Here is a 25,174-nt window from a genome sequence, read left to right as displayed (position 1 = left end):
TTTAAACAAGTTGAATTTAAACATTTTTTAAATTTATTATAGTTATTATATACTTCTGGTGAGAGTTCATACAACTTCTTTGGTTAGAATTCTGAAAATATAGCAAGAAACTTTAATAAAATTATTTGTTTTTACCTAGTATTTTTCCTTTTAGGAATTTGACCTGTTGAAATAATTATAAAGTTAAGGGAAAATGTATAAGTAAAGACCACTTCATCACTGTTTATAATGATGAAATTTGGAAAAAATCAAGTTTCCAGCAATATATATGAAATTATAGGACACTCACATGGATATCATGTAGGCATTAAATGGGTATTTTCTGAGAACATTTAATAGAAGCAGATTCTTTCCTGTAATTCTCCAAAATTTCTACCATTAACCTGTACAATCATTTTTTAAGCAAAAAACCAAAATTTAAATGCAGTGATACCCAGGTCTAGATGAGTAATTAAAGGTAATTTTCAGTCAATTTTAAGTTGTAAAGTATAATGTATCTCACTAGGTCAACGGTGGGATGGATTTCTACTCTTTGAAAGTCTGTTAATAATGGTAAATATAACATCCTTTGTTCTAGAAGGTTCTGAAAATGGGTTCCTGGCATAACAAGAAGGCCACATTGCTGACTGACACCCTCAGGGCTCAAGCTCAGCCAGATTACAGTGTCTGTCTTTTGATTCCCTTAACTACCGCAGCCTGAAAGGACTAAGTCAGGCTCACATCCTGAATTGACCTTCAGAATTGTACAGCATGATTTCTGGGATTTTACCCAATAAAGTGCTGTCCAGACATTTGCTGATGTCTTCAAGTTATTTAAAAAGGACAAAGTTCTTTTTTTTTACATTGTGAAGTAACACACTTGTGCCACTTAAAATGGAAATGCTAGGCTGTAACCACATTAAAACTGATTAAAATTCAAACCCACTAATTTACATATTTTATATGAATTGAGTTACTATTTTATCTTTCATCCTCAGTACTTTGCTTTTTTGTGCCTTTTGCTTTCTACACTGGAATAGTTTAAATGATTACTGTCAATCTTTCCAGTTTTGAGAAGATGAAGGAACTGGGAGAAAAAGAAGCCACAAGGGATGTGGAAAGGGAAAGGTGGGCACGGCCAACAAATGGCAGATGAAGGAGAATATGGTGATGAAGACAATTCCGTGCACCTCATGATTTTATCTATGACACTATTAATGAGTTTTATATATTTACAGACAAACTGGAGAACTGATAGGTTTACCATTACCAAGGAAAAATGGATGTGTAACTTTGCCAGAATGTTCAAGTTAGGTCGCCAGACATATACCAACTCAGCTTTGTATAATTACTGATTATTGTTCTTATACTGTAGCTCACGTACTAGTTTTATTATCCTCTCACGTCAGTTTTCCCAATTTAGGACAGGGCTGAGTCTGACACCCGAGCTCTTGGCCAGTGAAACTGTTGGAGATTCTCACTTTCTCGTAAGAGTACATAACACTTAGAGGCTCTCTATTACTGGTCCTGACCACCCTCCTGACTCTCAACCCATGAAACTTCATTCAGTCCCCCTTTCTTAGGATGTAACACATTTGACCCTGTTGAATTTGATAGCTTTTTCAAGTCTGGAAAGGCAAAACTTAAATCCCCAGGAGGTGAAAAACCAAAGTACATATTGTAGAAAACAAATATATTTTAGGCATCTGGAGTCTTTTTGTTCAGTCCTTAATATTACTTTCTATTTGCACTTACCCTTTGTGATCAGCTATTCATCTACTCCAATACTATTGCAGTAATAACACTAACAGGGTAGTTTCTTCAAATCAACTGTTGCTCCCCAAATTCAAGGATTAAGGTTAAATTTCCCTAAATAGTAAATGATTTATCCTATACACTAACAATCAGAATCAGAAAATAAAATGAAACAAAAGTTGTTTAAAAGAATCCAAAGCCCAGGTTGATGTCTCTAGTTTACCTGGTATTTAAAGAGAACTCATGCTCCTTTTGGTGGTGGTAATAAAGGAGTTATAGTACTTCTCAGAACATTTTGCTAACACACATGCCTATTTTTCTTCAAATGAATATACAGCTGAAACTTCAAATTTGTATAAGAAATTTTCATATTTTCAAACCAATTTATTAGTCTTTATAATTTTTGTTCAAGAAAAAGTAATTTTTTTAAAAAAGAAAGCTTTACGAATTATTCCATTTTGTATAACATTTTAGTAGAATGTAGAGAACAATAGACAATATAAGAAAACCCAATGGGCAACCATCAATCACAGTATTCTTTTAATTATGTTGTCAAGTAAAGAGACACAATTAATTTCATTTTCACTATATTCATTACTGATAACTGGCACCATAAACCACTTCTTCTTTCCCGATATATATATATATATATATATATATATATATATATATATCGTTTTGTATAACTCCTTAGAAATACATCTTTCTAGGAATGTGAAATGTGTATATGAGTGTGGCCACTTAGAATTTACATTTCAAAATTTCCTCAGAAAGTAGCAATAAAATCTAATATACTTTAATATACCATAACAGGAGTAAAGAGCATGATGCAATTTTAATATATCTCTTTGTTTCATATAGAGCTTTGCTTTAATGATGCTTGTGGTCTTCTATCTCAAAATAATGACAATTTGAATACTACTTGCATGTATATGGCATCAATTCAAAGGCTTGGGTTTATCATCAAAGAAGCATACTGCTACCCTGACTTGTATAAATCTTGCATATGTTCATGCCTTAAAGTTAGTAAATATTTCCAATGTTAGAAATCTGTTAACTATAATAATTTCATAGGTTCTAAGACCATATCTTTTTGCACTATAAATTTGAATATGACAAAAAAAATTGAATATACTATTACTAAAGATGATCACATCTGTAATCTTCATTTTGAAGATGATTTACAATTTTAATCCAAATTCTCAGTCCCAAAACAATAACATCGAAAGCTTAAGGGATGGTCTATCAATTCCTTTTTAGTTGCATATAATAAAGTATTTTACTGTGAAATGGTGAGTGTGGGAAAAAATTCCTTAACAAACATGAATATATGGTTAAAATTATACTGAATATAGATACACCACATTTGGAAATTCCAGACTGAATTCTAAGATAACTAAGTTAGAATTCTGATTTGTAGACAACTGGATATTTTTACCAAAGCAATTCTGTCCATGTTCTTATGTCCCAAACCTGTTAGTCCTTTAACCAAAAGTCACTTGCTCACATTTTATTAAAAATAAAATAGCATAATGTCCTTTACATTTGATTAGATAAAAATGATTTTTAACTGTAACGGTGACACTTACCTTAATGAATCTGTACCTTTCCTCCCAATTTTCAAAAATTGTGTTTTAATGTACTAACGGTATAAGTCAAAGAGTTGTAAAACCAGTTCAACCTTATAAAATGACAATATAATGCCACCAATAAGACCTTCATCCATCTCATTTCCTAACAACCATATGAAAAACACTTGAGTCTTTACATGCATATGTCCAGCTTGGTCCTAATGCACAGACTGTGGGGGATGGATTGGGCCATGTTTGCTGGGATTTCCTAATTTTGCTCCCTTTAAATACACACAGGTTTGGCTTAGAGGATGACATCAGGTTACAATCTAGGCTTATTAACTGTCAGAATGTATTGAGAAAAGACTATTAACCAGAATTAAGGAATTACTCACCCAGCTGAGTCTCCTGAATTGTCAGTTTACTTTCCATAGGATACAAAAGCTTGGGTGGCTTATCAGTCAGAGGGGCTGAAAAACAGTAACAATACAGACTTCTAGTTAACACTGCATGAGCTGAATGATAGAACACATTTTATTTTCCCAGATATTTTTCATTCTCAGAGCAGTGTGTCAAAGCATTCTACCAAGTAATGACTTTTTTTCAGGCGAGCTGAAAAGCTATTAGATTGTACACGAGTCAAATATAACACTTCCATATTGACAGTCACACGAGACCGTTGAAGTTGGAATCAGGATTGGCCAGTCCTTAAGAACATATGACTGTGCTTCATCAAATATTTTCAATTTGCACCTTGTTTTCCATTTTAAAGGGTACCCTACATTTTCTCTGTGTTAATTAAAGCTAAACGTGATATCTGTATTGTGCATTTTGACGATGTGGGGGACATAATGTCTTATTTTCCTTAATCCCTTTCCAAGTTTCCATACCCTGGATCACACTGCCTCAAAACCCCTAACTTAATAAATAGATTAAGTATTTCTTACACACGTAATCACTAAAGGGATAGCAGTGTGGCATTCAATTAGTACAAGTGCAGCTTGCACTTGTGAATATATTTTATATACTTGCCATTTACTCAAAACCCCTTATCACTATTATCCATTACATTTTGTAGCATTTATTGCTAATTTGCATGATATACCTGCTTTGATTTTTCAGCTTCCACATATTTCTGCTCTGAGCTCCCATCAATTTATCAGTTATCAGCCTACAGATCTAAGAGTTTTATTATGATGCCCCTTGAAGATAGGTGTCCCACTGCAGACTTCATTCCTAGCCAAACGAGACTGTCTGGACTTTAGACAAACAGACAGTTCTCCCTCATTAAGCCTCCCTCCCCACCCTCTCTGATTGAATCTCCCAGGTCCCTTGAAATTTGTCAAGGCAACTTCCACTGTGAAACAAGGACAGAAATGATCAGTTAAGGGCTGCTGAACTAAATGTTTTCACTCCGAGGGCTTTATTCCTTCCTTGCCAGGAGGCCATGCCAGTTTGGGTGATAACTAGAAGGCTGATCTACACAGCAGTGCCAGGACTTGGCCACATGTCCTCATCACCAAAGGATTCGAGAATTCAATCTGCCTCGGCAGCTCACCTTCATTTCTCTTTAACAGAAAACGCAGTCTGTGCAAATGAATCATGAACCCCCAGTGCAGAAAAACAGGGATGAGTTTTAAGAGTCCTGGTTTGGGACACCAACCTCACAGAGGATCAATAGCTTTCATTTGCAAGTAATTCAATGCATTATTCATTCATCTTTGTTAGCATTTAACAAACACAGGGACGGGAATGAGGGGAAAGGAAAGTTGGGGTAATGGGATGAGATAAATCACTCCAAAATTCTTCTTGAAGATTTGACATCTCTGATTAACCTTACTCTTATTTCTTGTCTACACTGAGATTTACAGATTTTTATTCTCCTACCAGCTAAATAAGTAGGTTATCCACTAAAGGTTGGCAAAACAGTTCACCATTACTAGGTCAAAAAGCCACATTTCCTAGGCTTGGATTCTCATATGCTTTCAGTGAACTTCAAAAGCAACTATGGTATCAAAATAACTGGCTTATTCAGGAAATTAACTCAATTTATAAAATTTTGTGATTATGTAGTTATAAGAAGACAACTCAACAGTTTGTTACAGAAAGCAGCTGAGAGAAATGTTCTCTGTTCAAACACATCCCACACTGACTTCTAGTAAGAGAACAAAACTATAGAGAAAGATAATAAAATGCAAATGTAGCACATTGTTTCAGGAATATAAAATGGTTTTGTGGTTCTCCACCTCAACCCACCACCTACCCTGTGGCATAAGGTTGTATCTTTAAGACTTTTCATATTACTCTCTATGTGATGACTCCAAGTTAGCAGAGGAATCAACGAATGTTGGAGCCAGAGAAAATTATATGCTTATTAATTCCTTTGATTTTTTAAATTGTGTTCCCTAAAGCCCTGTGATTTCCATAGTGCCCCTCTGGGCAGGTGAAGTGAAGATGGAGATAAAGCATGGTCCACATGGCTTGACTTGTACCACCCACCCTCTCTGGACAAAAGGAGCTTTGCTTTTATTCATATTACACATCAGTATTTCACCTAAGATTTTTACCAAAAAATTTCAATTCAACTCAACTGATGTATAGGGAACACTATAATGTGCTAGGCATTGTGACAGGGGCTTGGGATAGCTCTGGTTTCTGCCCTTACATTTTACAATAATCAGAAGTTAAAAAATAAAAATCTGGGCTGATTCACCTTCCTTGTTTTAGAGATGCAGGATCTTAGGTGCAAAACAAACAAAGAAAAAAAACAAAACCCAACTGGCTTGCCAAAGGTAACAGAACAAGCTGAAGCTAGAGCTCTTGCTAGATCTTTCCTCCCAATTCTTTGTTACCTGCTCCTTGAAAATTCTGTCAAGTACTATATAGCTTTGTGCAGGTTTCCCCTCAAGGTGTGAGCAACCTCTTAGGAGAGCAAAAATGTGCAAATAAGTAACTCTAACCTATAGCAGAGTGCTCTTACTGTGCAGTCTGCCGTGTTCTTTTTAAAGATTTATTTTTATTTTATTTGAGAGAGAGAGCAAGTGAGCAGAGCTGGTGAGAGAGATCACAAGTAGGGGAGGGGCAGAGAGGGAGCAGCAGACCCGCCCCCCTCCCGCCCACTGAGCAGGGAGCCTGATGTGGGGCTCGATCCCAGGACCCTGAGATCATGACCTGAGCCGAAGGCAGACGCTTAACTGACTGAGCCACCCAGGCGTCCCTGTCATGTTTTGATATTATGCTCTGACACTATTTATCAGCTTCTCATATGATTCACCTATCTTTGCTAAAAGTGAATGGAAACTTCCAGAGAGTACAACAGCTGAACTATCGATCTGACACAATGGCAAAATGACTGTGAAAAGAAGTGACCGTTAGAGCAAAGATGTAGCTCAGCTCCACAGTCATTTGAGGGGGACCAATTTAGCTACCACAAATAAAGGACATATGCTCAATTATCCATTATTTGGGTGTTTTTGACACTTTATGGTGATTAGCTGAATCGAATAGACAAAAGACAGAACTGGCAAACAAATGCAGGAATGTTAATATCCAAACAAAATGAACACACATACCACACAAAACCTTTATTTTCTTCATGGGCAAAGGTGGGACTGCAAGGAAATTCAAACAAATTGATCACAATAAAAAAAAACCAAACTAATTAGCATCAGACCATGACTAGACCAACTGACATTTCATTGTCAAGAAAACAACTTGCCTTTTGGGACACTCTTTCCTTCTCTTTCTCCGCCCCCCCCCCCCCAAACACACACAAAGACATACAGACACACTCACTAAATTGAAATCACTGAAAAACTAAAGAAAGTCTGACAGTAGTAACATGAAGCACAGGTTGATTTTAAATCCTAATCATATTTTATCTACCTAAAAAAACCCCACAACAATTAAAGTAGAAATGTTTTTCTGCTAATTATGTATTACAATATTTCTATGTTATCTACCACCATAAGTATTTTTAAGCTCTCGATTTATTCTTCAGAACACCCTATTGACAACAGTAAAGCTGATACAGTTATTTAAAATAAAAACACACCTGTCTTACAGGTCTGTCCCAATTATTCAGATGCTCCAATTGAAAAAGTGTTCTGCAGAGTAGAAGGGGAATTTTAAGGACATTTGTTTTGCTTACCAGCTGCCAGTTAGAGAAACATCTAGAATTCAGCATATATGAAGCTGTGTGTAGGACTGATTCTTTATCTATGTTAAGGTTCCCTAATTAATCATGAAGGGATACAGGCTCTCCCTTTTTTCCCCCATTCCATGTACGTTTGGGTCATCAAACACTGAAAAATAGGATCCTGACTTCCCAAAACAAAAGTAACAACAAACCAGGGGCATGAGGCCAGTATTCTTGAATGTTTCTAATGTTCTTACAGAAGAGAGTTATGTTAAGATATTTAGGATGAGCATACCTTTCTTCTCTGTTGACCAACCATTCATCTAAAATTTAATTTTACTCCCCCAAATATTACTGAGAATACTCAATACTTCTTGGATACCTATAATAATCCTAGGACAAAATTTGTACTTTCAAAATCACAGACAATTTTCAAAATGTATTTTAATTGGTGCCTTTACTGCTTTGTTTCTTAAAAGCATTATGGTGGAGTAAGAAAGATAATATACTTAGCTTTCAGGGAGATATAGGTCTAATAATTCCTGACTCTGCCTTGATGATTTGGAAAGTTGGAGAAGTTATTTAAACTCTCTGAGTCTCAGTCTCCTTATATATAGAATGTGACATAAATAATTTTCCTTTATGGCTTGGTGTGAAGATTAAGTAAGATAACAGATTAAGTGCTTGAATATAGCAGATGGAAAATAAATCTGCTCTAATACCCATCAAAGAATGGGACAATAGCATTTGACATTCTATATAGCCTAATAAGAAAACAATACGGATACTTAGCTAAGGGTTCAAAAGGCATTTAGATCTTGAATTTAAGAATCATTAATATTTCCTATATTAGTTTCCATAACAGGAGAACTGATCTGTCTTCAAGAACACAATTCAACAAAACCATTTTTAAGACTTTTAGATATGCAAACAATGTACTGAGATTGCAAAAAAACTCAAAGGTGAACAAAATACAGCTTTTAACCCTGAGAGAGCTTACAACCTAGATAAATAATCATACTATACTTATTACTCAATTTCAAGAGCATTTATGAAGTACTGACCAATAGTAAGACTATATCAGAAAGAAAGAGATCAATAAGACATAGAATCATGTATGTGTGAGACAAGAGCATATAAATGATGCATTGTGCTGAGTGCTATACTCAGAGGTGAATTCTTTTTGACCCCATTTAAATCTACCAACTGAATCTGGTCACAAAACAGTATTCACAGATTTATAGGGCCGATGACAAAACATGCTTTGTGGCAATCCCACCAACATGCCCCATTTTATAATGGTTTTTGTTTGTTTTGTTGTCTGCATATATATTTTTTTAACTTAAAAGAGTCGACAAACAACTGCCTATTTTCCTAGCAAGTCAAGGTAATGTGGATTAACCACAGAGCTTCAATGACTCAGAATGGGATTTTAGTTCTGCTTTCTTTGGCCTGGAATTTTTTTTAAAGATTTTATCTATCTATCTATCTATCTATCTATCTATCTATCTATCTATCTATCTATCATCTATCTATCTATCTATTTAGTATGTGAGTGGGGGGAGGGGCGGGGGGGAGAGAGAGAGAGAATCTCATGCAGACCCCACCCTGAGTATGGAGCCCCAAACAGGGCTCGATCTCACAACTCTGAGATCATGACCTAAGCTGAAATCAAGAGTGGGATGCCCAATGGACTGAGCCACACAGGCTCCCTTGGCCTGGAATGTTTTAACATTAGTTTCTAACAGTAGGGCATAGAGCTTGTGAGAGCTATGGCAAATAGACACAATCCCATGTTCCTTGGGGGAAAGAAATGAATGGACAGGAGAAAATATTAACAAATTCTAGGCTAAAGCCATTTGGGGGAAAAGGGGTGCTTTCTTTTTCATTTATCTCTAATGCACTGGGGTTGGCAAAATTTCTCCTTTCTGTTGCAAACAATTATGGTGGCTCACGACAGAGTCATGGAGCCTCAGAAGCTTCAAAGCAAGAGGAGTGGCAAAGTAACTGAGCAGAAAACTGCAGGGAGAGCGGTTTATGAGCAAACTAAAACCACGTAGAAGATAACCTTGATCTAAGAGACCTGTCAAAGTGACAGAACAAATACTTTCAAGGATGTAACTCTTAATATATCTATCAAAATGCATGTATTCAGGTAAATCAAGAAATTCATTTGACTGGCTTTGATACTTAATATTTTATTCATATGATTTGATCAATGTCGCTTATAATGCAAATAAAACAAATATGTTCAATCATTCATTCAACAAGTATTTTTAAAACCTCTCCTCTTTGCCAGACACTTTCCTAGTTGCTAGAGGGTATAACAGTGAACCAGATGGACAAAATTCCTTGCTTTCAAGAAGCTTGCAGTCCAGAGAGGGAGATGTGAAATATACATGTAAATGAGTACATGCATAATATAATAGTGGGTGGTTATAAGTATTATAAAAAATAAAGCAGCTGAGGAGAAAGAGACTAACGCAGGTGCTATTTTAGAGACGAATGTCAGGGACGTTTGCGATGGCGATCATTTGAGACAGATTTGTGGGAAGGGAGGAAATCACCCATGTGCATACCTAGAGGAAGATTATGGCAGGCAGAGGGAAGGACAAGTGCAAAGGTCCTGAGATGGGAGTGTGCCTGTCATGTGTGAGGGATAGCACAGATCATTACAGCCATATTGACCTATGGAAAGAGTGGCAATGAGGTCAGAGATAGCCATGGGCCGGGCAGGCCTTGTAGAACATGGAAAAGACATGGGTTTTATTCTAAACATAGTGAGAATGCCCTGAAGAATTCTGGAGAGAGCCCATTATTTTTATTTATATGTTAATATAAATAACAAGGCAGAGTAGAGATAGGCAAACCAGGAAGAATGGCACTGAAGCAGTCCACAGATAGGTGAGGCAACATTGGTTCTGGTGGCGGAAATGGTAGGATTTTTTCCTTTAAGTATCTATTTGGTAGGCAGAACTAGCCAAATTTACTGATGGTCTTGATATGACATCCAGGGATCCCCAGTTATGGGCTTGAGCAAATACATGAATAGCAATGCTATTTAATGATATGGGGGACAATTTCATGGGGGTAATAGGAATCAAGAAACAAGTTTTTATAAATCAATTCAGTCACTTCCTTTTATCCACAGAGGCTAGAAAATTTTACTATTGATTTTCCATTTATATTTTGAAAACTTAAGCCACTGACTGATAACTCATCTTCTCTTTCCAGCCCCCCAAAAGACTGAGGAAATGGTCTAAAAAAGTTTCATACTTAAGGCGAATGCCATATTAACTTATCATGAGATAAACTCTGGCTAATCTCTGTCCCATTTTGCTGTAATATCATGCATAATATAAAAAATGTATGCCCCTGAATTTGTTTTTGATTAATAGAATCAGAGCCATGTTAGCCAAGATATTAAAAACAGTCCTCCAGTACTCCCTTGGTGCAATGATATGTGGAACATATTCAATTGGCAAATTTAATATCATCATGTTTAATTTAGTTTTTCTTATTTAAAAAATATTTATTATAAAGTACTATTCTATCATAGGAGCGATGGAATTTATGTTTAATCGCTTTTCCAATCTCTACATAAACCTCCCAGGTAACATAAACAATGAAGAGATTATATTCATTGAATAACTGTTTTTAAAATAGAATCACTCAAGAGTATCATAAAAAAGTTAATTAACATGGAGCTAATATTAGGGCTCAGATTCTTTATTCATTTGCCACCTTCTGCAATGGTCTCTTAAGCCCCAGCTTCCAGTGTGAGCAGCCTTGCTTGCCAAGCCCAGACTCATGCTGACCTCAGATCTCATTCAGTCACTGACTGCACCCTCATTCTGACCAAATGAGCTGAGAAAAATATGGAGGGCAAGCAAAAGAGAGCATGGGTAGATGGAATACAGGCGGTTTAATATTTTTAAGAATTATTTTAAAAACAATTGCTGCAGTGGATTTTGCATAAATGTTGTGGGATGAATTCTAACTGATTACATGACCCATTTCAACCATTTTAAATAAATTTGAGTGTAGTCGAAGCTAAAGTGAAACACAATGGTGAGAAAACTGGAACAATACATAATTATCTAGAGGAATTATGATGAACACTAGAAAAAGGATGCTGATTGATGTAATAGCTATAATCAGAGAGGTGAGCATGCCAACTACTCTTTCGACTTCTGTTGACAGGAAAGGAAAAAATTAACATGTTGTCACCAATTAGCTTTTAGGGGCAACAGTTGATTCCAAAAAATTGTCTGTCCTGTGAGGGAAAGCATCTCTTCCCTAGCAATGAGAAAGTGAACAAAATTATCATAGCATATCTTTTTTTTTTTCTTTTTCTATTAGTGGATAAAAGGTCTTTAAGAAATGAAAATTAGAAATCCTAGGATATTTGGAAATGCTTATTAAAGAAAAATTGTGGAAAAGACAAAAGGCATCATGTTACTACTAAAAATCAGAAAATTTTTAATTATCTGCTTGGCCTGGACTATCAAAATAAGACATTACATTTCCATAGCATAGTATAATACAATTTAATGGCCTTCCAGATTATATTAGGTTGGTTTATTTATACTGTACTTCAATGCAGAAGATATTTGCGTTTCTTGGCTTTTTCTTCATGATACAGAATCTTGCACATTTACTCACTGATAAGGCCTTCTGAAAGTGGTTCTCAACTGGGGTTGTCACAGCTGGTGGGAGGGGGTGCTGCTTGACAAGGGATGCTGCTTAACTTCCTACAACGTACAGGAAGGATCCCCACAAGAATTATCCCATCCCAGATATCAAGAGTGCTAAGGTTGAGAAACCGTGCTATATGATAACCGTATATTAAAAGTGGTTTTATTATCTATATTTTAAGCCTGAGTTGGACAAGAGATTTCAATTTTCTGGTAGACAAAAAGCTATCAAAAACATGGGGACTGATGAAACTGCAGGACAATGCAGTCTGGGCTACCCGGACCACAGCCAAGAAGGAAGCCATGGGGGTGTATGAAACTGCATAGGCTTAGACCTCAGAAAGGGCAAGTATGACAGGGTGCAGGGGAGAGATGAGAGGCCAAATGAGAAGAATTAATTAAGACTCTATGTAAAGAAAGAATAACCTTCTCTTCCTCCTTCTAAACCCTCATAGAAAGAATGACTGCGGGGCGCCTGGGTGGCTCAGTTGGTTGGGCGACTGCCTTCGGCTCAGGTCATGATCCTGGAGTCCCGGGATTGAGTCCCGCATCGGGCTCCCTGCTCGGCGGGGGGCCTGCTTCTGCCTCTGACCCTCCCCCCTCTCATGTGCTCTCTCTCTCTCATTCTCTCTGTCTCAAATGAATAAAATCTTTAAAAAAAAAAAAAAAAGAAAGAATGACCGCCACCGAGGCCTCTTGCCCCCACCCCAACAACTAAAAATTAAGAGGTTCTTCTCTAGGGACGCCTGGGTGGCTCAGTCAGTTGAGTGTTTGACTCTTGGTTTCAGCTCAGGTCATGATCTCAGGGTAATGGGATCGAGCCCGACATCAGGCTCCATGCTCGGCAGGGAGTCTTCTGGAGATTCTCTCTCTCGCTCTACCCCATCCCACTCACTCTCTCAAAATAAATAAATAGGGGCACCTGGGTGGCTCAGTCGTTAAGCGTCTGCCTTCGGCTCGGGTCATGGTCCAGGGGTCCTGGGATCGAGCCCCACATCGGCCTCCCTGCTCCTTGGGAAGCCTGCTTCTCCCTCTCCTACTCCCCCTGCTTGTGTTCCCTCTCTCGCTGTCTCTCTCTCTCTCTCTCTGTCAAATGAATAAATAAAATCTTTAAAAAAAATAAATAAAAAAAAATAAATAAATCTTTAAAAAAAAGAGGTTCTTCTCTACACTCACTCTCTCAAAATAAATAAATAAATCTTTTTTTTTTTTAAAAGAGGTTCTTCTCTAAAGACAAAGAATAAACCGTTTAATGCAGAATAGCAGAGGCATTCCAGAACTGCAAAAACAATTCTAATGTATCATAAAACATTTAGCTGTTGAAACATTAGAGAATTATTTCACAGCAAAAGCTTCCTAATACTATTATATTTCAGTTAATATGGAAGTTGTTTGCAATCACTGAACACATGTTTACCAAAGGAAGGATCCTAAAAATAATTTTTTTGGTAAGTGGCAATAAGTATTCAAAGGAGCTAGCCAGGGAGGGATTAAAGTAGCCCATGTAATACCTCCATTTATCATTAAAAGTTAACACAGCACAGTCTGTTTAATTTCTGTCACAAACTATTAACTTGGCCTGTTGTTAGCTCTAACTCTCAGCATAAATTTAAGGCTTTTAAGACATAATAACATAAATATAAGATTGAAAATAAGCATATAGATAGAAAAATTAACACACATTATATTTGGGGGTGTGCAGTTACATTATTTCATTTGACCATCAGTTTGCCGCAATGAAAAGATCTAGAAATTTCTCTCAAAATGAACAGCCAGTGAGGATAGAAGTCAAGATTTGAACCCACGCTGTCCGATTTTAATGGTCACATGCCTGCCTTTTTTCTAGACTGCTTTTCAACATTTGTGATTTCTAATGTAGTTTCTACTAGATGCCTTGTTTTTCTTGGAGTTTCCGACGATATGGAATACACTGGGGGAAAACATTACTTCAACAATGTTCGGAAAGAGAGACGAAAACTTCTGTGTCAGTTTCATGGACCTCTTTAAGATTTAACCATATTGGACAATAGTGAAGCTTTTACTGTAGAATTTGAGTATGTCTAACACTATTTTCTTAAAACTGGAAGGGAGGATTACATCTGTCATTGGTTCTTATAAGCAGAACGCTTTAACGGTTACAGGACTTGGTGATGACATACAATTTGAGGATATCATGATGATAGTGGACCAAAAAAAAATGAGCATTCTAAAAATCCCATTAAAACTGTTGCCAAAGAGAAAAATAAACCTTAATAAGCATGTTCTCCATTGAAATTCAAGGTTTATGAATATGAATATAAATTTTTAAATTTTCATAGTAATTATATAAAATATTAGGGGTGTCCTTTAGAGTGACATTTTATAACAGTCCAAATCCTATAAAAATGACATCATTTTTGCTTAAAATGTGTAAACATAAATTAAACAATTCTACTATTACTACACTGCATTCTTCTAGATGATTTAAACTTTCATTGGTGCTCAGCTTCTTATGGGACAATAATTAGGTTTGTCAAATCTTGATATACTTAACTTTGGCACTTGCTTTAACATTCCTGACATATGTCAACAATGAGGCTATACTAGGAGATAGTACAGTTCCTTTGATAGTCCATGAATTTAAGCTAACTTCTGTATATGTAGCTGGAACCCTGAAATTCCAATAAAATAGTAAGATAAATATTGTGTGTTAAATTACAGGCTGCCTGTCATATTTAACAGCATTACTGCTTAAAGAAATATACCTCCAAATAATTAGTCTCTCTCTCCCTCCCTCCCTTCTTGCTCTCTACCCTCTCTCCCTTCCATTTTCTTTTTCCTCCTCCCTTCCTTCTGCCTTCTCCTCTCCCTCCCTCCTTTCATCTCATACATCCTTCCTTCCTTACCCAAAAATATATCTGGAAGGCAGACCAAAGAAAAAGCATTTCATTTTCTCTATTCTGGGTAGGGTGAAAAAACAGAACCCTAAATTCCCATTCATTCACTCAACAAATGGAGCAGCTGTGACTTACTACATCATCACCATGTTTTCCTGTTTAGATTATTTGTTATCATCATCCAAGTAATGCTGTTGGGGATTATGTTTTTTGCAGAAGTCATTTTATAAAAACAATTATTTAACAAATAATAACCTCCTACCTAAATGGATTTTAAGCAGCTTCAACATGTCTAAAAGCCTACTAAAAAGTTCCTATGGCAGTTTTCTATTGTTTCATAAAACGAAAGCCTATCACAAGTCATTAAAAACGTGATTACTACCGAAAACAAAAAACAAGAAAGGAAAACATGCCTATGAGCAATAAGATCAGGCACTCTTTAAATAAAACTTGCTATTCAAATCTAATTATGCTACGAATGCTGTTATATTACTTTTGCTATCAGTGCATAGCCAAGAGTTACTTGGCAACAAACTGAGGTTAGTCATTTTAAGAATTTTCGTTTCAGCAAAGCAGGAACAAACTGCGAATTTCTTCTTAGTTGCACTGAACACCATTCATATCCTCAAAAGAAATGAAAAGAAGAGAAAAGAAAAGAAACAACAAAAACCTGTTACAAACAGCAACATACACCAAATGTCGATAATTACTCAAGCTGAGTGATGGCTGCATGGAATTTCATGATGCTATTCTCTTTATTTTTGTGTCTGTTATGCTTGAAATTGTCCAAAACAAAAAAAAATTTTTAAATGTTATGGATATGAAAACTTTAGGATTTCATAAATTTTTTGAGTGTTATATAGCATGAATATGTGCATACATCTACATATGTCCATATTGTGGAGTATAAATTATAAATTTCGAGCCAAGTATATAACAAGAAATGAAATGAAACTGAATTGCATCTATGCCAGCTCAAAGCAATACCAGGGCTCTCTTTGCTCAGCAAAATTTGTTTCTATTACATCTTCACATTTCTTTGTTTATAATAAATATAGCAAAGGCATTTTACTTTAGGAAAAAATTTGAAGAACACTAACACAATTTATCAGTTAAATAATACTGAGTTATAAATTACCCTGTATCTTAGTAGCTTAAAATAGTGGCCATTTATTATTATTATTATTTTTAAATTTTATTTTATTATGTTATGTTAGTCACCATACATCATTAGTTTTTGACGTAGTAGTGATCCATGATTCATTGTTTTCGTATAACGCCATTTATTATTTTTAAGTCTACAAGATGGCTGGGAGGTTCAACCGATCTGGCCCAAGCCAGAAAGATCTTTGCTGGTGCATCTGTGGTCAACTACAGGCTAAATATGTGGTTTTGCTCATCTGGTCTGGGCTTGCTTGTATTTCTTACACTTCAGCAAGCTAAGACTGTCATTCAGTAACTGATACAGGACGAACGCAAGCAGGGAAATACCATGATCTCATGTGATTTTTTTTTTTATGCTCATTTAAAGTCTAGAACTGGCCTCAGGCTGTTCTGTAACAAACACAGTGAATACCCTACCCTTTCCCTAGTTCACCATTCTCTTGGATTCTTTTGGAACGTGCCTGCATCGATCCTTCTGGAAGGCCACATCATTCTTTACATCCTAACTCACCTTCCATAACCACCAAAGATATTAATTCTTAGGTAAAGTTTCCTGTCTCCTGATGGGGCCCCAAAACACTACCTCCTTACCTCTGTCCAGTCTTTACACAGCTGGGTTGTAACTTTTCCTTCTATACATCTGACTTCTCCTTGAGACTATAGACTCACTGAGAATAGGGAGTATGGTTTATTTTATTTTATTTTATTATTTATTTTTCTAGTATTCAATGATTCATTAGTTGCATATAACACCCAGTGGTCATCACCACACATGCCCTCCTTAATACCCATCACCCGGTTACCCTATTCCTCCACCCCCCTTCCCTTCTATAACCCTCAGTCTGGTTCCTGGAGTCCAGAGTATGGTGGTTTAAAAAAAAAATTTTTAACCTTCATGCCACTAATGTTTTTAGTATTTTCCATAACAGGTAGAACATAGTGAATGCTCAAAAAAATTCTTTGAATGATTAGTCAAGGAAAGATTTCATTATATTTCATGCATTCTATTTTATTTATTTATTTTTTAAAGATTTTATTTATTTTTTGACAGAGAGATAGCAAGAGAGAGAACACAAGCAGCAGGAGTGGGAGAGGGAGAAGCAGGCTTCCTGTTGAGCAGAGAGCCCAATGTGGGGCTCGATTCTAGGACCCTGAGATCATGACCTGAGCCGAAGGCAGACGCCTAATGAATGAGCCACCCAGGCGCCCCTCATGCATTCTATTTTAAAAGACAGTAATTATATGCTCCTTTTTCCTAAAGATTTGCATTAAAAACTGTTCATTAAAAATACATTTTTGGTCAATGAGATAAGCTTCAGTTACTTTAAAAAACTTACCCATCTAGAAAATAGACTACATGAATCCAGAAAATAACTATTAATATCCTTTCAAAAATATTAAGTACCAGCTATTTGTATAGTTCTATGAGAAGTATGTCATCCTTTAAGTGATTTAGGACCACGAGTTAGTATATTCAGCTATGCTACTCATCTCTGGGGAATAACTTTTAATTTTCTCATTTCTCTTTTTGTCTACTTATAACGGACAACTGAATATAATCACTCACTCAATCAGCAATATGTAAGAACTGCCAGTGACTGGCCTAGCATTTGGGCTGATGCCACAGGGCCAGGCCGAATAAGGACAAAACGAGATATCCACACACAAGTAATTTACACTCTGGCTGAAAAGGCATGATGAATAATTCAACAATGAATGAAAGATACTACTTAACAGTAAGGTGAACTACATAGTCCTGGACACGGGTGATGCTGTTTTAAGTTAAGGGATGGAAGAGGTAAGATATGAATCAGAGAGATTCAAGAGTGAAGGGCATGTAATAAGTGCAGTAGATAAATGTACCTGGACCAGGCTGCCCACAAAGGACCAAGACTTTCCCCATCTACCATACTCTCTCTCACACACTTGGCAAATAATTGGTTTTGTTGGTATGGGTATACACCATACGGTAGGAAGACGACAGCACAATGAAGACAAGACTTGGAAATCAAGAGGCCAAATAAGCAAGCCATAAAGCCACAAAGTATGTTCCCAGTACAAGGTTACTAGTTAACAGACTCCTTTAGTAGACTTCTTTAACAGACCTCTTTGTCTCCTTTATCTGCAATGGAAAAATCAAAAGCTTTAGGGTCAGGGGTGCCTGGGTGGCTCAGTTGGTTGGGCGACTGCCTTCGGCTCAGGTCATGATCCTGGGGTCCCAGGATCGAGTCCCGCATCGGGCTCCCTGCTCAGCAGGGAGTCTGCTTCTCCCTCTGACCCTCCCCCCTCTCGTACTCTCTTCCCCATTCTCTCAAATGAATAAATAAAATCTTAAAAAAAAAAAAAAAGCTTTAGGGTCAGGAAGTCTGAGGTGCAAACCTTGACCCTGCTTTGTTACAGAATTGTTGTATGCAAAGTGATTCACAAGTTCGAAACTCAGTTTCCTCATGTGTAAAGTAGGTTAAATATATTTCTTGGGAAAAAAAACAGATTTCTAAAGACTTGTTGTGAAGTTTAAATGAACATAAGGGTGTCTGGTATTATGCCTAGCACAAAAAATGCACTCCATAAACGTTAGTGCGTATTAATACCACTATTGGGGATTTAAATGCCTTCAGAAACAAGGCTAAACTATCCCTGAGAAGAAAGGAGGGATGGGTCATTCCAAAAAGAGGGAACGGCATGAATATAGAAAGCGAGCTGGACTCGATATCAGCAGAAGAGATTAACGAGGCAGTGGGACACAGGGATCAGAGTCCTCTTGAGAACATTTTATTGAAAGAATTAACAAATGTAGGAATCATGAGGTGAAGGCCAGATACTAATCACCTCCTAGGAATAATTTATGAATAAACACTAGGCTGTCTGACCTGTTTCTTCTCATGGTAAACTGGAATTAGGTTGTGAATTTTGATTCACAAATCTACATATTCCAGAAAGCTCTTGCCTGGATGAAACAATGCTTCAAAGACAATGGCTGCAAGCAATAGCTAATTCCATACTGATTAACCTAGCAGAAGCATCGCTAAACACAGAACACTATGTTTAGTGCTCAATCACAATCAGTGACTGTCACATCATTTAAGATGGAGCAGTGGGTAGTAAACACCACATGGTCCATAGGACCCAAAGGCAAATTATTAGATTGCTTCAGGCCCCATTAGAAGAACAATGTAGATACCACAATTCACCTGAACTCAATAAGGTAAGGCCTGCAGGGATGACTTTGAAGTCACTTTCAGGCAACAGCACTGTCATTCACACATAATCAAACGAAGAGAAAACAAGAGAGAAAGAGAACACAGCTAGAGTCAACAAGCAAGTACCCAACTATGTGAGCCATATTAAGAGATGAGGTCTACTTTGATGCCTGTATTCTTAAGTTAGTGCTCTATTAATTTATTCGTGTCTGCTGGTCCCACTATGAGTCGCTAACACTCCAAATTAATATTTGTTGAGCCTGATAAACTGCCAAATTGTGCTTATTTTTCATCTTTGGTTCCTAATAGATTATATAGTTTAGAGTTTTTTATTTTAAAAGATTCTTAAAAATTCATTTATGAGAGAGAGGGAGAGAAAGAGGGGGGGGAGGAGGAGGAGGAGGAAGACAAGCAGATCCTGCACTGAGCACAGAGCCTGACACGGGGCTCAATTCCACGACCCTGAGATCTTGACCTGAGCCCAAACCAAGAGTTGGACGCCCAACTGACTGAGCCACCCCTATATAGCTCAGAGTTTAATCTCTAGCTGCACTGTCCAGTATGGTAGCTGCTAGTCTAAGTGGCACTAGCCACATTTGAAGAGTTCAATAACCACATGTGTCCTGTGATTACCTTACTGGACAGGCAGATCTGGAACATTTCAATTACTGCAGAAAGTTCTATGAGGCAGTGCTGGACTCGAGTTACCCTCAACCTTTCTAATGCCCAGAGACATTTGGAAATTATATCTGTAGGGCACTCTGGGGTAAACAATCTTGTGGTCAGAAGTCATTGGTAACTACACTTATCATGGTAAGCATTTTGTGATGCATATAATTGTTGAATCACTGTGTTATACACCTGAAACTAATATAATAGTATATGTCAACTGTACATTAATGAGCAAAAAGAACAGATTGGTCTAGGGGCTCCAGCTGCCCTTGAGAGCATAGAGGAGTTATTATCTTAGCACACCTGCAATCTGTTTGGGGTACAGCAATGTGTCACTGTACAGCTGATGAAAAGCTGTGCTTTAGTTAAAATCCAGTCCAGTATCATCAGAGAAGTACAGTGGCTCTGTACAGTGTACAGAGAAGTATATCTTGAAAAACAACTGCTAATCAGGTGTGTATTTCTAATTAAAAACAGGTCATCATAATGTCAAAGATATTTGAAGAAGGCTAAAACCCACACTAATAAGTATCATTGATTGTGTACTGCAGGCAAGGCCTCTGCTGGGTGTTATGACAACACTGATAATGAATTCCATGGTTCCAGCACCCCAAAGAACCAGTAAACTCACGGGCAACATCAAAGAAAACTGCCCTCTCACTTCTGAACTCTAACTAAATCATAAAATGGAATTTCAGAAATGTTAGGAAAGGTTTCTTAAGACAAAAGGAGCATAAAATGTCTTTAAAACAAAAAGAGGAGGAAGAAAATGTAAGGTGAATTGGTGGTGGTAGACGCAGAAGATGAGGCAGACATTGCACTTATTTGACAAGCAAAGGGCAAGTCTAAGAAATTCTTAGCACTAATGTATTTGTGAACTTTCAAGTTTTGCCCCCAGATACGGGAAATGTCTTTTCTTTATCATGATTCTCTAAAATTGCACAATTCTTTGTTATCCCGGCACTATCGCTATGGCACTAAGTGCTAGCCCATCCAAGGAAGGCAAGACCTTCTTTCCACATCCCCGGTTTCTAGAAGCATGTGTTTCATGGACAAGTCAATTCAGAGATGGAGAAATGAGCTCTGCGAGGTCTTGGATTTTAACGGGCTTTTCTACCGAAAAGCTAAGTATACCATGGAGCTATTCTCATGAAAATTAAAAAGGAATCAGGTAGTCTAAGTGCCCCATTACAGCTGGCGTGGATACAGGTAGAAGACTCATGTTGGTGTGCCTTCCACAATCACTCATTGAAGACCTCTGTTCACCAGGCACTGTTTGTAGGGCTAGAGGATTGGCAGTGAGCAAAACAAAGCCTGCCTGTAGGGGAGAAAGACACTGTGGGGTCACAGCGGCCAATAAGAAAACACAGCAAGGTAAGACAACATTGAGAACAGAGCTCTATTTTATAAAGGCTGGTGAGGGGGAAATCTTACTGGTAAGGAGACATTTCAGAGATACCTAAAGGAAGTGAGGAAACAGGACATGCCAGTATCTAGGAGAAGAGCATTCTGGGCAAAGAGAAGAGCAAGTTCAAAAACACTTAGGTGGGACCAAGCTTGGAATACTCGAGGAGCAGTGAAGAGGCCACTATATACAGATGAATGAGTTGAGGAACTGAGCTAAGGAAAAAGTAGATTTGGTTTGGACCTTGGGTTTGAAGGTCACTGGTGATTTCTGAACAGAGAATAACATGATCTCATTTGGGTTTTAGGATTCACTTTTGCTGCTGTGGGAAAATACAGGAGAAAGCAGGCAGATGGGAGAAGCAGGCTGGCGTGTTAGAAGGCAACTGAAGGCAATTACAACAGTCCAGATGAGATCTGCTGTTGGCTTGGATTAAGGCAGCGGTGGCAGGTGGCTGAGAAGTGTTCATGTACTAAATCTACTTTCAAGGTGGAGCCTTGCGATGTGGGACCTGAGCTGAAGGGAAGGGTCAAGGATGATGCAAGGTTCTGGCTGGAGCAACCATAAGCAGGGTGATGCCATTTACTGCTCTGGGAAGATCGTGGGAGGAGCAGTTGGGGGCGTATATGGGAGGAGAGATCAGGAGTTTGGTTTTGCTCAATTTAAGTGTAATACCTCTTAGGCATCAAATCTGAGCTACTGGGTAGGCAGTCGGATACATGGGTCTATGATTTAGGGATGACATCAGGACCAGAGATATAAATTTAGGAGTCATTAGCAATGCAGAGAGTATTTAAAACCATGGGCTAGATGAGAATACTGGGAAGCAAGGGCCCCACTCTGGGTCTGAACCTCCCTCCTCTCGGCTGCTGACAGAGACACAAATCAGAGAAAGAGTGCCACGCAGCCACAATGCCCCTGGGTAAATACCCAAAGGAGCTAGTACTTAGCATTTTTTTCAGAAATATCTCAAGAATCAATCTTTCTGACAGCCTTAGACAGACACAGCAAGGCAGCCTTCCACATGAGTACAGATAATGCTCACACTGTCTGGCAACGTCCACACCGACGCCTCTTCAGCTTCATTTCTTCTCACTGCACAGCTGGATGAGACATCTAGAACGGGCCGAAAAGATGCCAGGGGCTGAGCAGATTTTCCAAGATCCTTCTGATACCTGAATGCCTAACAGTGTGCTCCTAAGAGCCTGCAGAATGCCAGCAACTTATAATATAGCTCCTTGCCTTAAAACCCCGGCCACCTCAGATTCGTATCTCATCCTTCCGGGCGCAAGACAACTGAGTTTTAGCCAGGTGAACTGTCTTTAAGGGTCAGCTCTGACAACATGAGTAAGTGACTGAACAGCCAGTCCCTGTAGGATAGTGGCGGTAAAGGGAATGAAATCAGCTTGCTTTTCTGTTCATCCGAAGGTACACGTGCCGTGCTTCATGCTGCCAAGTCAACAAGAGTTTCCCAAGGCTGTTCCTGCCCTTCTTAACTACAGAAGCATCAAAGCCACGTGGGATTGTGTATTTCAACTCGGAGATTTTTCAAATGCTAATTATGACGAAAAGATCACTCTGCAAAGTCACTGCTATCATCAGCACATCTTTTGTGTGTACGTGTGAGAGTACCTGAAGATCACTAGGCACACGTAATTGTGAGACACGTCACATAGTGCACAGAGTCCGGCGATCACAGGAATCAACCAGCTAAGAAAACCCACTGTATACAAGGTCCTGTCTCAAAGGCAAGCCGGATAATGATGGAGGGAGCCAACCACAGTGGGGCATGTCTGGTTCTATGTCTGAAACAGCAGTGAAAACTGGAAACAAAAGGAGAATCTCAAAGAAATTAAGAAAAAGTATTCCTAAAAACCATATCTCATTTTCAAGAATAAAGGCATCCTTTTAGTATAAGTGGCAGGTAAAGAAGTCATTTTAAAAGCTACCACTAAAGCCTAAATTGAGCATTTTATGTGTGTATGAGCACGGGCACTTGCTTTCACTTACTAACAGCTCTTTTGATAAAAGATAAACCAGTATAGCACATTTAATAAATTCGCATTGGAGCCAAATGAATTTACATATGTACTTATATATCCTCCATAAGTATTTGCAAAAGTATTCATTTGCGAGTTGGGCATTGTTCAAGTGAACAAACTCCGATAACTTTGAAAAAAATGAAAGCATATGTTTTATTTATAAGAGTGGTAATACTGAAACCATGGAACTTGAAATAAAAAAATTCAAGGCAAATGCCATATTGTATTCAAGCTTTGCTTAACAGCTCAACTCAAAATGAGCCACAGGTAACTGAAATTCTGCTGAGGACCTAGTAGATGCTCAAAAATTATTAATTGGTTTTGACAGGCAGAAGTTAACAGTACTACAGTGGCAAATAGGGCCAAAGCGACACAAAAGAGTAACAGAGAAAAACGCCGCATTTCATTCCACAGGGCAGAACTCAGCATTAGGACAAAGAACAGGTATTTATGAGAGAGGAGAGAAACTGGAGCAGGTCCTTTTAATGACCATGCTAGACGAGGCTTGCTTTGGTGATTAAAGTCTGGAGAATCTTCAACAGGCTAAGTAACACATAAACATAAACCGCTCTATTTTCACTTTTATTAGAGATTTATTCCAGAACATGTCAATAGCATTTGGCACAAAACACAGGTCCATTAAGCAAAGAAAAGCTTGAAAAAGTTGAAAATTTAAAATGTTTCCAGTCACCTACCAAGAGGCAAGGGTTTCTATGTAAACCATCCTATTCTTTCTGTATTTTATTTAATAAAATCTTACCACGTGTTGCCTGTGTATCAGATATCTGGCCAGGTGTTGTGGGAGGATACAAAAAGGAAAAAGGCACTATTCTTACAATCTGGAGTGACAGAGCTAATGTTTGGCTAAAAGAGATCAAGGAAGGCTTCGTGGAAAAGGTTATCATTTTGTTTTTACTTTGAGAAATAAAAGTCACTAAAAAAAAAACCAAAGCCAAATACTTTTTAAATATGCTTATACCTCTCCTGATCCAGATCTATCAACTTTAACCTCTGTCATATTTGCGTCAAATTATTTTTAAAACAATAAGACATGACTAACATAGCTTGATTCCCTTTAAACCATGACTAGAATTCCCTTTCCCAATTTCCATAAGCAACTACCATTATAATTTTGGGGAGTGTTTTTCTATTCCATTTTTATAACTGAACTTGTTACAAATCCATAAATCTATATATCCCTGTGTATAACATTCTGGAATTTTCCATTCACACCTGAAGTTTATGTTCTGGATATCTACTGACATTGATATATAGAGAAATCCAGTTCATCTCTTTACCTTGTTTAGTATTCTGTGTTATACATTTTAGCTGTGGAGTTCCCTTTTGACACATTGTTCTTAATTTTTTGCTGTTATAAACTATACACACATAGCGCATATGGACAAGAGGTTATCTAGAGTCTATACACAAAGTGGGTCAAACACAGGGTGAGATTATAACCAGAGGGCCTGGGATAATCCCAGTTTACACATTTGTTCTGGCATAATTTTTTTTAAAGATTTTATTTATTTATTTGAGAGAGAGAGAGTGAGACAGAGAGCATGAGCAAGGGGGACGGGGGAAGCAGGCTCCCCACTGAGCCGGGAACCCGATGGTGGGGCTCGATCCCAGGACCCTGGTATGATGACCTGAGCCGAAGGTAGACACTTAACCG

The 25,174-nt window shown here is 37.7% G+C and overlaps 1 protein-coding gene across 1 annotated transcript in view; it reads right to left on the bottom strand.

Moving 5' to 3' along the window:
- IL1RAPL1 (interleukin 1 receptor accessory protein like 1) overlaps nucleotides 1-25,174 on the bottom strand; it is a 677,053-nt gene that overhangs the window by 305,440 nt on the left and 346,439 nt on the right. The window contains exon 5 of the mRNA XM_064574807.1: nucleotides 3,701-3,775. Within this exon, the coding sequence (XP_064430877.1) occupies nucleotides 3,701-3,775 (75 nt within the window). The remainder of the gene's footprint in view (nucleotides 1-3,700; nucleotides 3,776-25,174) is intronic.

Source organism: Mirounga angustirostris, unplaced genomic scaffold, assembly GCF_029215605.1.
Source record: "Mirounga angustirostris isolate CCGP_5_RB_7025 unplaced genomic scaffold, mMirAng1.0.hap1 SCAF_11, whole genome shotgun sequence".
Lineage (NCBI taxonomy): Eukaryota > Metazoa > Chordata > Mammalia > Carnivora > Phocidae > Mirounga > Mirounga angustirostris.
The sequence above is the reverse complement of the archived record's forward strand: the minus strand, read 5'-3'. Positions and strand labels throughout refer to the sequence as shown.